The following is a 15,734-nucleotide window of genomic DNA, read 5'->3' as shown; positions in this document are numbered from 1 at the left end:
TACTGATATCTTATCGGCCTCGTGACGGGGGGGGGGGGGGGGGAGGTCTCTGGGGACCCGGGCTCCCATCATGCCTTGCTCTAAGTTTAGCTGCTGCGGTTCTTCCGGGGGATCCCGGCGTGCGGTGGGGGGCGGGGGGGCACCCAGGCATCCGGGACCCCCCACCCAGACCCCCACCCACCCTGAGGAACTTGGGTGTCCGGGACCCCCACCCAGACCCCCAACTGTGAGGAACCCAGGTTTTCGGGACCCCCCACCCAGACCCCCACCCTGAGGGACCCACTTGGGTGTCCAGGACCCCCACCCAGACCCCCCACCCTGTGGGACGCTGGTGTCTGGGACCCCCACCTAGACCCCCCCACCCAGACCCCCACCCAACCTTGCCCTAAAGGGACCCAGGTGTCCGGGACCCCCCCACCACCCCTGGGTGCCCCCCACCCACAGGAGCAGCACCCGCTGAAGGAGGGCACCCAGGTGTCCAGGACCCCCACCCAGAAGCACCCAGATGTCTGGAGATCCCCCAGCCCATCCCCCCCACCCCTGGGTCACCCAAGCATCTGGGCTCCGCTCTGCCCCCAACCCCCCAAGGGAACCCAGGTGTCCGGGTTCCCAGAAGGCTTTGCGGTGCGTGGTGGGGTGGTGGGTGGTGGTTTTTGGGTGGCATCAACCACCTCGGATGCTTGGGTTCCCTGTGGGGCACTGCAGAAGACCCGCCTGGATGCGTGGGTCCTCCATCCTTCAAGCTCAACTTGAGGGTCAGGTAAGAGGAGACCATCGATTGGCTCCGATGCCTGGATCCCTTTGGGGCACCTATGGGGTGGTGGGACCTATGGGGTGGTGGGACCCATGGGGTGGTGGAACCCGGATGCCTCGGTCCCTTTGGGGCATCTATGGGGTGGTGGGACCCATGGGGTGGTGGAATCTGGACGCCTGGGTCCCTTCGGGGCATCTATGGGGTGGTGGGACCCGGATGCCTGGGACCCTTTGAGTCATGGGGGTCCATGGGGCGGTGGGACCTGCCCGCCTGGGTCCCTTTGGGGCAGAAGGTCTATGGGGTGGTGGGACCTGGGCATATGGGTCCCTTTGGGGCATCTATGGGGTGGTGGGACCCAGACGCCTGGGTCCCTTTGGGGCAGGAGGTCTATGGGGCGGTGGGACCTGCCCACCTGGGTCCCTTCGGGGCATCTATGGGGTGGTGGGATGCAGATACCTGGGTCCCTTCGGAGCAGGAGGTCTATGGGGTGGTGGTGGGACCCGGACATCTGGGTCCCTTTGGATCACGGGGGTCCATGGGGCGGTGGGACCTGCCCGTCTGGGTCCCTTCGGGGCAGGAGGTCTATGGGGTGGGGGTGGTGGCACCCGGACGCTTGGGTCCCTTTGAGAAGAGGGAAGGAAGTGGGCTCGAGTGGCTTCGAGCGGGGGAGGAGACTGGGAACCCGGACGCCTGGGTCCCCCCTGCGTCTCAGAGGGGCGGGTTAACGAGGTCGAACCCTGATGCCTGGGTCCCCTCCCCCCCCCACCCGCTCGCCTGGGTCCCCTCGGACACCTGGGTCCCCCCCCAGTTGATGCTTTGACCTCCTCGGTCAGGTCCGGACGCTGCCGGCATGTGGCTCTTCGTCTGCCTCCTCTTCCTCATCCCAGGTAGGGACCTCCCCCAGAGGGCTACGTCCCCTGGAGGGGTGGGGTGGGGGGCACAGTGGGGGAGGACGGGCCCCCTCTGGTCTTCGGGGATGGGGAGGGTTCCCCAGATGCCTGGGTTCCCAAAACACCTGGCTCCCCTGGAAGCTTGGGTGCCTCTGGCCTTTGAGGTTGAAGACCTCCTCAGAACATCTCAGTACCCAGACATCTGGGTGCCCGGCCACCTGGGTCCCCAACCACCTGGGTCCCTGGGCTCCCGGGGTCTCCCAAACACCTGGGTCCCGGGACGTCTAGGTCCCTCAGCGGCCTAAGATCCCTCTGGCCTTCGGGGTTGAAGGTGTCTCCGGAACATCCCAATGCCTGGCCACCTGGGTCCCCGGCCACCTGGGTCCCCGGCCACCTGGGTCCCTGACCACTTGGCTCCCGGGTCCCCAAAACACCAGGGTTCCAGGGCATGTAGGTCCCTCAGCGGCCTAGGTTCCTCTGGCCTTTGGGGTTGAAGACCTCCTCAGAACATCTCAGTACCCCGACATCTGGGTCCCCGGCCACCTGGGTCCCCAACCACCTGGCTCCCTGGACTCCTGGGTCCCCAAAACACCTCGATCCCCGGAACACCTGGGTCCCTTATACCTTCTGCAGGTTCCTTGTCCGTCTGCCCTGACTTGGTGACGGCTCCAAAGGATTTGGTGGTCGCCTTGGGTTCCTGCCTCTACGTCTCCTGCCGCTATGACCTGTGCCAAGCGGGATCGAACGCCCAGCTCCGTAAACTCCGTTGGATCCATCATCCCCGTTATGAAACGCAGCAGCAAGAATTTCTGGGGCACACGGTGGCCGATCTCCAAAGAACCCCAGGAACTAACGAGGGTGACTGTAGCCTGATCCTGCCCCGCATCCAAGCGGACAACGCCGGCGTCTATGGGTTGCGGTTGGTGGCCAATCACAGCCGTCGGTCCCAGAAAGAAGTGCGGTGGATTCACTATGTCAACGTCAATGTCAGCGGTAGGGACAGGCAGCTGCCTGACACCCCCTTGTCCCCCCCTACCAGCACCCCCATTGGCCCACCGTTGTCCCCCTAATTGTCCCCACCCCACCCCATATTGTCCCCCACATTGTCATCGCCTTGTCCCCCGTTATCTGCCCATTTCTCCCCCATTGTCCCCATCATCCTCCCCTTTGTCCCACCATTGTCCTCCCAATTGTCCCCCTTTGTCCCCCCAATTGTCCCCCTTTACCACCCCCGTTGTCACCCCTTGTCCCTCCCTTATCTCCTCCCTTGTCCCTCTATTGGCCCCCCCTTGTGCCCCCATTGTCATCTTCTTGTCCCCCCATTGTCCCCCATTTCTCCCCTCATTATCCCCCATTGTCCCCCCATCATCCTCCCCCATTGTCCCCCCATCATCGTCCCCATTGTCCCCCCCATTATCCCACCCCTCGTCCCCTCATTATCCCCATTTTGTCCCCCCCATTGTCCCCCATCACCCCATATTGTCCCCCCACTGTCCCCCCTATTGACCCCCCATTATCCCACCCCTTGTCCCCCCATTATCCCCATTTTGTCCCCCGCATTATCCCCATTTTGCCCCCCCATTGTCCCCCATCACCCCATATTGTCCCCCCATTATCCCACCCCTTGTCCCCCCATTATCCCCATTTTGTCCCCCCCATTATCCCCATTTTGCCCCCGATTGTCCCCCATCACCCCATATTGTCCCCCCACTGTCCCCCCATTGACCCCCCATTATCCCACCCCTTGTCCCCCCATTGTCCCCCATCACCCCATATTGTCCCCCCACTGTCCCCCCATTATCCCACCCCTTGTCCCCCCATTATCCCCATTTTGTCCCCCCGATTGTCCCCCATCACCCCATATTGTCCCCCCATTATCCCACCCCTTGTCCCCCCATTATCCCCATCTCATCCCCCCATTGTCCCCGTTTTGTCCCCCCACCACCCCATATTGCCCCCCCTTACTCCCCCCCCTCCCATCTCTTCCCCCCACCGCCACCTCTCGCAGAAACCCCCCCCGCCCCCCACCTATGGCCGGACCCAGCCCCCCTCACCCACGGCTTCAAGACCACCGTTTGGTGCTGGGTGCCCCCCGCTTGCCCCGAAGACACCCCCACCCTCAACTGGGAGGGACCCGTCACCAACGCACCGGGGACCCACGTGGAAACTGGGACCCCCCGGCCGCTGCCACGTCCCCCCCGGTTATCGGCACCGTCTTGACCTTTGAACCCCTTTGGTACCACGACGAGTCCTTCCTTGAATGCGTCCTTTTGGGGTCCGATGGGAAGACCATCACCCGGGCGTCCCGGCAGCTTCAGGTCAACTGTGAGATATGGGGTGGGGGGGGGGTCTTGGGGGGTTATGGGGGTCCCCTGGGCACCTGGGTTCCTCATATAAAGGTTACGGGGGGGTCTTGGGGGGGCTGCAGATGATCCTGGTCTAGATGTTCGACCACTTTTTGGGCCACTTTGAGATATTGGGGGGTACCTGGGGGGGGTCCTTGGGGGTTATGGGGATCACCCGGGTGCCTGGGTCCCCCATATGGGGGCTATGGGGGTTCATGGGGGGTGCTATGGGTGGCCTTAGCGTGGGTGTCCCATCAGCTTCAGGCCCACTTTGAGACATTGGGGGTCTCTTGGGGGGGGGGTTGGGGGGTTATGGGGTTCCCCTGGACTCCTGGGTTCCCCTACAAGGGCGTTATGGGGGGTCCTGGGGGCTGTAGGTGACCCTGGTCTGGCTGTTCCACCAGCTCCAGGTCCACTGTGAGATACTGGGGGGATCTCTGGGGGGTTACGGGGGTCCTACAGACCCCTGGCTCCCCCATATAGGGATTATGGGGGGGCTTGGGGGGCTATGGGGGGGCCTGGATACGGAGAGGGGGCTGGGGGTGTCCCGCGAGGAACCAATGGGAGCTATAGGGGTCCTGGAGTTGGTCTGGGGGAAGGTCCTGGAGGAATTTCGGGGGGTCCCCGGGGTGCTTATGGGGTCCTAGAGGTGCGCGTAGGACCCATACTGGTCTATACTGGTCCTTCCCCAGATGCCCCGCGGGACGTGCGGGTGGAGATGACGTCGTCGTCCCCCGTCCACGAGGGCCAGGAGGTGACGCTGAGCTGCCGGGACTCGGCCAAGCCCCCATCCTACGCCTACAGCTGGAGCTTGGAGGGCCGGACCCTGCCCCACTACGCGGCCCAGATCTTCCTACAGCCCACCAAGGCCACCGATGGTGGCCTCTACCGCTGCAAGGCCACCAACATCGTGGGGACAACCGAGTCACCCCCCACCGCCCTTGAGGTCTACTGTGAGTGGGGCAAGATGGCGGCGGAGGGTGGGGCAAGATGGCGGCGGAGGGTGGGGGAAGATGGCGGTGGGGAATGGGGCAAGATGGCGGCGGTGGGTGGGGCAAGATGGCGGCAGTGGGTGGGGCAAGATGGCGGTGGTGGGTGGGGCAAGAGAGCAGCATGGGGGACCTGTCAATCACCCTTAGCCCCACCCTAGAAAGAACTTGTCCATCGACCTTAGCCCTGTCCCATGAGACGCCTGTCAATCATCCTTAGCCCCGCCCCCCCGAGGTACCTGTCAATCACCCTTAGCCCCACCTGTGAGACACCTATCAATCATCCTTATGGCATGAAGGACCTGTCAATCACCGTTTGTCCCACCCCATGACGAAACTGTCAATCTCCCTTTGCCCCGCCCCACGAAGAACCTGTCGATCACCCTTTGCCCCGCCCCATGATGAAACTGTCAGTCACCCTTAGCCCCACCCCCTAAGTCACCTGCCAATCCTCCATCACCCTCCCCCACGAGGCGCCTCGGCCAATCACCCTTCACCCCGCCTCTTTCTGGCCCTGGGGGCGTGGCCAGAACCCCTCCCAACCGCCGACCGCCCACAGACGCCCCACGGGACGTGCGGGTGGAGGCGACGCCATCGTCCCCCGTCCACGAGGGCTGGGAGGTGACGCTGAGCTGCCGGGACTCGGCCAATCCCCCGTCTGACACCTACACCTGGAGCTTGGAGGGCCACGCCCTGCCCCACCGTACGGCCCAGGTCCTCCTACAGCCGACCAAGGCCACCGACGGTGGCTCCTACCGCTGCCAGGCCACCAACAGCTTAGGGACATCCAAGTCCCGCCCTACCACCCTTGAGGTCTACTGTGAGTGGGGCAAGATGGCGGTGGAGGGCGGGGCAAGATGGCGATGGAGGGTGGGGCAAGATGGTGGCGAGGTCGGTCAAGACGGCCACGAGGCGGTCAAGGTGGCGGTGAGATGGTCAAGGTGGTGGTGGGGTGGTGAAGATGGTGGTGGGGTGCTCAAGATGGTGGTGGGGTGCTCAAGATGGCCGTAGGGTGGTCAAGAGGACCACAGGGTGGTCAAGATGCTGATGGGATGGTCAAGGTGACCGCGGGGTGGTCAAGATGGTGATGGGGTAGTCAAGGGAGCGGTGGGGTGGTGAAGATGGTGGTGGCATGGGCAGAATGGTGCTGGGGTGCTCAAGATGGCCGTAGGGTGGTCAAGATGGCCACAGGGTGGTCCAGATGCTGGTGGGATGGTCAAGGTGATCGTGGGGTGGTCAAGATGGTGGTGGTAGGCTCGTCATGGTGGCTGGGGGGTGGTCGAAAAGGTGGTGGGGTGGTTGAGATGGCTGGGGGGTCGTCAGGATGACCACAGGGTGGTCAAGGTGGTTGTGAGATGGTGAAAATGGCTGTGGGGTGGTCAAGATGGTAGTGGGATGGTCCAGATAGCCATGGGATGGTCAAGGGGGTGGTGGGGTTGGTCAAGATGGCCGTGCGGTGGTCAAGATGACCAGAGGGTGGTCAAGGTGGTCGTGAGATGGTGAAAGTGGCCGTGGGGTGGTCAAGATGGTGGTGGGATGGTGAAGATGGTGGTGGGGTGGTCAAGGAGGCGGTGGGATGGTCAAGATGGCCATGGGGTGGTCAAGGTGGCCATGAAGTCTTCAAGATGGTGGTAGGGTACTCAAGATGGCTGTAGGGTGGTCAGGGTGGTAGTGGTAGGCTCGTCATGGTGGCTGGGGGGTGGTCAGAGCGGCCATAGAATAAGGGCGTGGCACGTGCCCCTTTAGCCCCGCCCCTCCACCTGATCCCCGCCTCTTCCCCCTCCCTAGACCCTCCCCGAGAGGCCACCTTGGAGACCCTGACTCCTCTACCGGCACTTGCGGGTTCCCGCGTCACCTTACGCTGCGCCTTCGGCCCCGCCCACCCCGCTCCCTCCTCCGTCCAATGGCTACGCAACGACCGCCGGGAGGTCGACGCCTCCGACCCCACCCTCAGCTTCACCGCCGACCCCGCCCGTGCCGGCACCTACCGTTGCGTTGGCCAAAATCCCGCCGGCGTGTCTCGCTCCCCGCCTCTCTCCGTCGTCGTCTGGTGTGAGTGGCGGTTTCGAGGCCCCCCCCCCCCCAAATGACAATTTTGAGACACCCCTGAGTTTCGAGTCCCCCCCACCTTGAGCTCCTTTGAGCCTCCAAATATCGGCTTCAAGACCCCCCCAAACCCCACCCAATGGTGGTTTCTCTCCCCCCAGCCCCTTCTAAGTCCCCCCAGCCCTAAATGACAGTTTCGAGCCCCCCCCAGCCCTAAATGACAGTTTTGGGGCCCCCCCCAGCCCTAAATGACAGTTTTGGGGCCCCCCAAACCCTAAATGACAGTTTTGAGCCCCCCCCAAACCCTAAATGACAGTTTCGAGCCCCCCCAAACCCTAAATGACAGTTTTGAGCCCCCCCAAGACCTAAGTGACAGTTTCGAGCCCCCCCCCACCCCCAAATATTGGTTTTAAACCCCCAAAAACCTCACTGACAGCGGTTTCTTTCCCCCCCCCAGCCTTAAATGACAGTTTCGAGCCCCCCCAAGCCCTAAATGACAGTTTCGAGCCTCCCCACCCCCAAATATCGGTTTCGAACCCCCCAAAAACCTCACTGACAGCGGTTTCTCTTCCCCCCCCAGCCCTAAATAACAGTTTTGGGCCCCCCCCAGCCCTAAATGACAGTTTTGAGCCCCCCCCAGCCCTAAATAACAGTTTTGGGCCCCCCCCCAAACCCTAAATGACAGTTTCGAGCCCCCCCAAGCCCTAAATGACAGTTTCGAGCCCCCCCAGCCCTAAATGACAGTTTCGAGCCCCCCCCAAGCCCTAAATGACAGTTTCGAGCCCCCCCAAACCCTAAATGACAGTTTCGAGCCCCCCCAGCCCTAAATGACAGTTTCGGGCCCCCCCCAGCCCTAAATGACAGTTTCGAGCCCCCCCAAGCCCTAAATGACAGTTTCGAGCCCCCCCCAGCCCTAAATGACAGTTTCGGCCCCCCCCCAGCCCTAAATGACAGTTTCGAGCCCCCCCAAGCCCTAAATGACAGTTTCGAGCCCCCCCCAGCCCTAAATGACAGTTTCGGCCCCCCCCCAGCCCTAAATGACAGTTTCGAGCCCCCCCAAGCCCTAAATGACAGTTTCGAGCCCCCCCCAAGCCCTAAATGACAGTTTCGAGCCCCCCCCAGCCTTAAATGACAGTTTCGAGCCCCCCCAGCCCTAAATGACAGTTTCGAGCCCCCCCAAAACCCTAAATGACAGTTTCGAGCCCCCCCCAAGCCCTAAATGACAGTTTCGAGCCCCCCCAAGCCCTAAATGACAGTTTCGAGCCCCCCCCAGCCCTAAATGACAGTTTCGAGCCCCCCCAAACCCTAAATGACAGTTTCAAGCCCCCCCCAAGCCCTAAATGACCGTTTCGAGCCCCCCCACCCCCAAATATCGGTTTCGAACCCCCCAAAAACCTCACTGACAGCGGTTTCTCTTCCCCCCCCAAGCCCTAAATGACAGTTTCGAGCCCCCCCCAAACCCTAAATGACAGTTTCGAGCCCCCCCCAAGCCCTAAATGACAGTTTCGAGCCCCCCCAAACCCTAAATGACAGTTTCGAGCCCCCCCCAAACCCTAAATGACAGTTTCGAGCCCCCCCCAGCCCTAAATGACAGTTTCGAGCCCCCCCCAAACCCTAAATGACAGTTTCGAGCCCCCCCCAAGCCCTAAATGACAGTTTCGAGCCCCCCCACCCCCAAATATCGGTTTCAAACCCCCCAAAAACCTCACTGACAGCGGTTTCTTTCCCCCCCCCCAGCCCTAAATGACAGTTTTGGGCCCCCCCCAGCCCTAAATGATAGATTTGAGCCCCCCCCAAGCCCTAAATGACAGTTTCGAGCCCCCCCAAACCCTAAATGACAGTTTCGAGCCCCCCCAGCCCTAAATGACAGTTTCGAGCCCCCCCCAAACCCTAAATGACAGTTTCGAGCCCCCCCCAGCCCTAAATGACAGTTTCGAGCCCCCCCACCCCCAAATATCGGTTTCGAACCCCCCAAAAACCTCACTGACAGCGGTTTCTCTTCCCCCCCCAGCCCTAAATGACAGTTTTGGGCCCCCCCCCAAACCCTAAATGACAGTTTCGAGCCCCCCCAGCCCTAAATGACAGTTTCGAGCCCCCCCAAACCCTAAATGACAGTTTCGAGCCCCCCCCAAGCCCTAAATGACAGTTTCGAGCCCCCCCCAAACCCTAAATGACAGTTTCGAGCCCCCCCAAGCCCTAAATGACAGTTTCGAGCCCCCCCAACCCTAAATGACAGTTTTGAGCCCCCCCCAGCCCTAAATGACAGTTTCGAGCCCCCCCCAAACCCTAAATGACAGTTTCGAGCCCCCCCAGCCCTAAATGACAGTTTCGAGCCCCCCCCAAACCCTAAATGACAGTTTTGAGCCCCCCCACCCCCAAATATTGGTTTTGAACCCCCAAAAACCTCACTGACAGCGGTTTCTCTTCCCCCCCCAGCCCTAAATGACAGTTTCGAGCCCCCCCAAACCCTAAATGACAGTTTCGAGCCCCCCCACCCCCAAATATTGGTTTCGAACCCCCAAAAACCTCACTGACAGCGGTTTCTCTTCCCCCCCCCAAACCCTAAATGACAGTTTCGAGCCCCCCCCAAGCCCTAAATGACAGTTTCGAGCCCCCCCCAAGCCCTAAATGACAGTCTCGAGCCCCCCCAAACCCTAAATGACAGTTTCGAGCCCCCCCAAGCCCTAAATGACAGTTTCGAGCCCCCCCCAAGCCCTAAATGACAGTTTCGAGCCCCCCCCAGCCCTAAATGACAGTTTCGAGCCCCCCCAAGCCCTAAATGACAGTTTCGAGCCCCCCCCAAGCCCTAAACGACAGTTTCGAGCCCCCCCAGCCCTAAATGACAGTTTCGAGCCCCCCCCAAACCCTAAATGACAGTTTCGAGCCCCCCCAAGCCCTAAATGACAGTTTCGAGCCCCCCCCAAGCCCTAAATGACAGTTTCGAGCCCCCCCCAGCCCTAAATGACAGTTTTGGGCCCCCCCCAAACCCTAAATGACAGTTTCGAGCCCCCCCAAACCCTAAATGACAGTTTCGAGCCCCCCCCAACCCTCAATGACAGTTTCGAGCCCCCCCACCCCCAAATATCGCTTTCCAGCCCCCCAACCCTTACTAACGGCACTTTCTCTTCCCCTCCCCAGACCCCCCCAGGGCCGTACGGGTGCTGCAGACCCCGGGGGGTCCGGTGGTGGCCGGGCGGGGCCCGGTGCGACTTCATTGCCAAATCGGAGCGGGCGAACCCCCCAAATTCAACGTCAGCTGGTTCAAAAATGGGCGGGAACTGCCCGGCCACGCCCCGGACCTGCTCCTCCCCGGTCCCGAACCTGCCGACGTCGCTGCCTACGCCTGCCAGGCCCGAAACGACGTGGGGGTCACCCGCAGCCCCCCCCTCGCCCTCGACGTTCGCTGTGAGTCGCACCCCAAAAATTTTCAGGGGGGGGGCTTGAAATTGTCATTTAGGGCTTGGGGGGCTCAAAAGGGGACCCTGGCACCTGGGTGGCCTCCCTGCCCCCCCCCCGAGCCTCCCTTTATCCTCTTTTCCCCTCCCCATGGGAAGGACCCAGGTGTCGGGGGGTCCCCCAAAAAAGGGGGACCCCGGTATCTGGGTGATGACGTCTGCACCACAGTCGGGCCCCAGGAGGTCGAACTGGTGCCGGATCCGAGCCAACGGGTGCAGGAGAAGACGGACGTCACCCTACGGTGCCGCGCCGACGCCCGCCCCCCACCCAACGTCTTCGAGTGGTTTCGGGATGGGCGACCCCTCGGCCGGACCCCCAAAGGATTATGGGTGCTCCGGGAGGTGGAGACCCAAGCAACCGGGCAATATCGGTGTCGCGTCACCAATGACATCGCCACCGCTGACTCCTCTGATGTCATCATCACCGTCTACTGTAAGGGACCCAAGCGTTCAGGAACCCCTTGGGTGCACCCTATGGAGAACCTCTTGGGTGCGCCCTATGGAACACCCATGGGTGCACCCCTACCCTATGGAACCCCTTGGGGTGCCCCTGCCCCATGGCACCCAGACACTTCGGACCTTCTTGAGTTGTCCCTGCCCCATGGGGGACCCCTTGGGTGCGCCCTATGGAACACCCATGGGTGCACCCCTGCCCTATGGAACCTCTTGGGGTGCCCCTGCCCCATGGGGGACCCTTGGGTGCACCCCTGCCCTGTGGAACCCTTTGGGTTGCCCCTGCCCCATGGCACCCAGGCACTTGGGACCTTCTTGAGTTGTCCATGCCCTATGGAGAACCCCTTGGGTGCACCCCTACCCTATGGAACCCATTGGGGTGCCCCTGCCCCATAGCACCCAGGTACTTGGGACCTTCTTGAGTTGTCCATGCCCTATGGAGAACCCCTTGGGTGCACCCCTACCCTATGGAACCCATTGGGGTGCCCCTGCCCCATGGCACCCAGGTACTTGGGACCTTCTTGAGTTGTCCATGCCCTATGAAGAACCCCTTGGGTGCACCCTATGGAACCCCTTGGGGTGCACCTGCACCATGGGGGACCCTTGGGTGCACCCCTACCCTATGGAACCCATTAGGGTGCCCCCGCCCCATGGCACCCAGGCACTTGGGACCTTCTTGAGTTGTCCCTGCCCCATGGGGGACCCCTGGGTGCACCCTGACCCTACGGAACCTCTTGGGGTGCCCCTGCCCCATGGCACCCAGGTGTCCAGGGGAGGTTGGGTGATGGGTGGGGAGGGACCCAGACATCTGGGCCCGCCCCCTGCCCCTCCTCTTCCTCCCACAGACTCCACCGCCACCATCCTCAAGACGACCTTCTTGGGTCTCGGCGTGGGGCTGAGCATCCTCCTGGTGCTGGGCACCCTTGGGTACTTCCTCCGCCGCCGGTGAGCCCCACCCTACTCCTTATCCCCCCCCCACCCAAGGGGGACTCGAGCATTTTGGGGGTCCCAAGCATCCGAGATGTCCCCGTAGGTGGCGGCGGCAGATGGCAGCCGACGAGGAACCCGTGGTAGAACCATCAGGAACCTTCTTCCTCCGTAATAAAAAGGTAGCCCACCCCCACCCACCCTGGTCACTTGGGACCTCGAGGTGCTACTTGAGGGGTCACCCATCTTCTCATAGCCCCGGACACCCGCGTCCCCCCGACCTCCTCGTGGTCCTGATGACCCCGACACCATCAGTTACTCATCGTTGTTGTCACCTCCCGCATCCGGCTCCGTCCCCAGGTAACTCCCACCCCCCAACCCAATCCCAGAGAAGACCCAGGCATCTGGGCACCCTTGACCCACCCCACCCCACCCCCTCCTTTGTCACCCACCCCAGGTTGCAAGGGGACACCGTCGTCTACACTGTCCTGAAGAGGAACGACGGCGCTGTAAAGGTACCTGCGTTCTCCACGTCCCACGGTGTCCTCCTTGATGTCCCCCATGTCCTCCATCTCCCTCTTGATGTCCTCCATGTCCCCCTTGATCTCCCCACGTCACCGCTGATGTCCCCCTTGATCTCCCCAATGTGCCCCAGATCCCCCAAAACCCTCAAGGTCCCCCATAACCTCAACGTCCCTCATCTCGTCCTCGATGTCCCCCCCCGTGTCCCCCTCCCCTGTCACAGCCACCGTCCATCCCCACAGGCCACCGAAGGTCCTGACTACGAGAACGTCCAACCCGGTCCCAGTAACAGGGACGGGGACAGGGATGGGACACTGGTCTATGCTGCTCTGGCCCTGTCCTCCCTGGGGACATCACGGGGACACGCTGGAGATGTTGGGGACGCCGTTGAGTACGCGGCCCTGAAGCACTGAGACCTTGGGGACACCAAGATATGGGGAAGGGGCCACCACGGGGACACCGTAAAACGTCCACAGGGACACGAGCACTTGGCCACCACGGGCACGTGGCCACCATAAGCACATGGCCACCATGGGGTTCAAGGGCAGACGGTGACATGGGGACACCGTGGACATGGTGGTGGCCACTTCAGGATCAGGATCCTGGCCGCTATGGGGACACCGTAGACACGGTGGTGGCCACTTCAGGGTCAGGGTCCTGGCCGCCATGGGGGACATGCCACAACCATGGCCACCAGCACCCTAAGGACACCAGGGACGTGGCCACCGCCACCTCGGTGGACTTGCCAGGACATGGATGGTGACACGCCACTGCCACCGAGAGAGCCACCACGCCCAATAAAATCATCTTCTGGGTTAATTAATTGGCCCGGATGCCTGGGTGCCTCAGGGTGGGGGTCTGGGTGGGGGGTCCCAGATGCCTGAGTCCTCTCTTGTCGTGACGAGCGTCCCCATCGTTAGATGGGTGGGGGGGGAGGGGTTGGTTAGGGCAGCGGGGGGAGGAGCGGCAGCCTGGACGCCTAGGTCCCTTGGGTGGGGGGAGGGGGAGGTATTTATGGTCATCGGTCCCTCCCCGTCACCGTCCGTCCGTCCGTCCGTCCGCTGCTACGGTAGGGCTCATCTTCTTCCTCTGCTCCTGAACTTCACCCAACCCAAGGACCTCCCCCACCCACAGATCCCACTCCTAACCCAGGGACCCCACCCCCCCACCTCAGGCCTCCCCAGAAACCCCCCAAAGACCCCAACCCAGGGACCCACCCCCCCCCTGCCAAGACCCCTGGGAAATCCTAAAGACCCCACCTCCGACCAAGGGACACCCCCACCCAACTCAAACCCCCTGGGGACCCTCCCCAAAGACCCCACCTCCAACCCAGGGACCCACCACCCACCTCAGCTCCCCCCAGATACCCCACCTCCAACCAAGGGACACCCCCACCCAACTCAAACCCCCTGGGGACCCTCCCCAAAGACTCCACCTCCAACCCAGGGACCCACCACCCACCTCAGGTAGCCCAGGAACCGCCTAAAGACCCCCACCTCCAACCCAGGGACCCACCACCCACCTCAGGTCGCCCAAGAACCCCCCAAAACCCCAATCCTGTAACCCACCACCCACCTCAGGTCCCCCCAGAAACCCCCAAAGACCTCACCTCCAACCAAGGAACACCCCCACCCAACTCAAGTCACCTGTGGACCCCCCCAAAGACCCCGATCCAGAGACCCAGCCCCCACCCCAAGCCTCCTAGGAACTTCCCCAGACCCCACCACCAACCCAGGACCCCACCACCCACCTCGCTGAACCCTAAGTAGATCCCAACCGCCGTGGGCCAACTCAACGGAACCCTAGAAGATCCTGGCCACCGTTAGCCGCCCCACCTCAAAGTCCAGCCCCTCCTGGCCGCCATGTCGGCCCCGCCTTTCGCCATCAACCACCGCCTCTGCTTGGGGGTCTACGCCGGCGCCTTCGCTTTGGGGTTGCCCCTCAACGTGGCAGCCCTGGTGGCCTTGGGGACGGCGGCCCGGCGCCGGCGCCTCCTGCCCGCCGACGTCCTCCTCCTCAACCTGACCGTCGGTGACCTAGCGCTGGTGGCCTCCTTACCCATCCGCATGGCCGAGGCGGCGTGGGAAGCCACCTGGAAGCTTCCGCCGGCCCTCTGCCCGCTCTTCGTCTTCCTCTTCTTCACCAGCGTCTACCTCACCATCCTCTCCCTCACCGCCCTCAGCGTCGACCGCTACCTCGGCGCCGCCTTCCCCGTCCAATACCGCCGGCACCGCCGGGCAACCCACGCCGCCGTGGCCGCCGCCGGCTTCTGGGCGGCCGCTTTGGCTCACTGTAGCGTGGTCTACGTGGCCCAACCCGACGCGGCGGTCAACGGCACGGCCTGCTACACCCGTTTCGCCGGTCCTCAGCTGGCCACCCTGCTGGCCCTCCGCCTGGAGATCTTCCTGGTGCTCTTCTGCCTCCCCTTGGCCATCACCGCCTTCTGCTACGGCCGCTTGGTCTGCATCGTGGTCGCCCTCCCCGCCACGGCGCCGGGTAGGAGGCGCCGAGCGGTGGCCCTGGCGTCGGCCACGGCGGTGGCCTTCGTCTTCTGCTTCACCCCCTTCAACGTCTCCCACGTGGTGGGGTACCTACGGCGGGAGAACCCACCTTGGAGAGCCTACGCCGTGCTGCTCACCACCCTCAACGTTTGCCTCGATCCTCTCATCTTCTGCTTCTCCTCCGCCGCCCTCAGACGGGGTCTCCGGCAGGTTTGGGACACGGTGGGAGTCGGGCGGCTCTGCACCGGGTGCCGGGTGCCGGCGGGACAAAGCGAGGGTCCGGCCGAGGCGAGCGGACGTGGACAATCTGGAACATCTTCGCATCAAGAGGCGGGTGGTGCCGAACTGGTGCCACCTTGGGGGCTTAAGACCTGAAAGAGCCCAGTCTGGGACACGGCTTTGGGGGCGGGGGGGGGGCGGGGGGGGTGTCTGGGGACCGCGTTGGGTGACGTGAGGAGATGTTTTGTGGCCGAGAGAAAGCAAACCTGGAGCTTTGAGTCAAACAAAGGCTTCCTTGGGTGGGCTTCCCAACGGGTTGAGTTGGGTTCACTTGAGGTGTTGGGTTGAGTCTGGTTGAGTCGAGTTCAGCTGAAGCTTTGGGTTGAGCTGGGTTGAGTTAGGTTCAGCTGAGATCTTGGGGGGAGTTGGGTTCAACTTACACCTTGGCTTAAGCCGGGATCAACTAAGACATTGGCTCGAGGTGGAGGCAACCGAGACATTGAGTTGAACTGGGTTGAGCTAAGGTGTTGGGTTGAGCCTGGTTGAGCTGGGTTCATCTGAAATCTGGCATTGAGCCGAGTTCAACTAAGACATTAGCTTGAGTTGGGATCAACTGAGACATCAGCTTGAGCT

General features: G+C 62.6%; 2 protein-coding genes across 2 annotated transcripts; both read left to right on the top strand.

Moving 5' to 3' along the window:
• The first annotated feature begins 651 nt into the window (after nt 1-651).
• CD22 (CD22 molecule) lies at nt 652-13,201 on the top strand. The gene is made up of 14 exons (XM_075134958.1): nt 652-760; nt 1,588-1,641; nt 2,278-2,637; nt 3,653-3,969; nt 4,682-4,942; nt 5,538-5,798; nt 6,767-7,030; nt 10,163-10,429; nt 10,649-10,912; nt 11,778-11,877; nt 11,966-12,041; nt 12,116-12,219; nt 12,317-12,374; nt 12,624-13,201. Exons 4-14 carry the CDS (start codon nt 3,675-3,677, stop codon nt 12,792-12,794), a joined length of 2,121 nt encoding a protein of 706 aa, XP_074991059.1. The 5' UTR covers nt 652-760; nt 1,588-1,641; nt 2,278-2,637; nt 3,653-3,674; the 3' UTR covers nt 12,795-13,201.
• Nucleotides 13,202-14,243: 1,042 nt separating this feature from the next.
• Nucleotides 14,244-15,257, top strand: LOC142074373 (free fatty acid receptor 3-like). The gene has a single exon (XM_075134972.1). It carries the CDS (start codon nt 14,244-14,246, stop codon nt 15,255-15,257), a length of 1,014 nt encoding a protein of 337 aa, XP_074991073.1.
• Nucleotides 15,258-15,734: the final 477 nt, after the last annotated feature.

This window comes from Calonectris borealis, chromosome 35 (genome assembly GCF_964195595.1).
Source record: "Calonectris borealis chromosome 35, bCalBor7.hap1.2, whole genome shotgun sequence".
NCBI classification, from domain to species: domain Eukaryota; kingdom Metazoa; phylum Chordata; class Aves; order Procellariiformes; family Procellariidae; genus Calonectris; species Calonectris borealis.
Note: the sequence above shows the minus strand (reverse complement) of the source record. Positions and strands in the feature narration are given on the sequence as shown.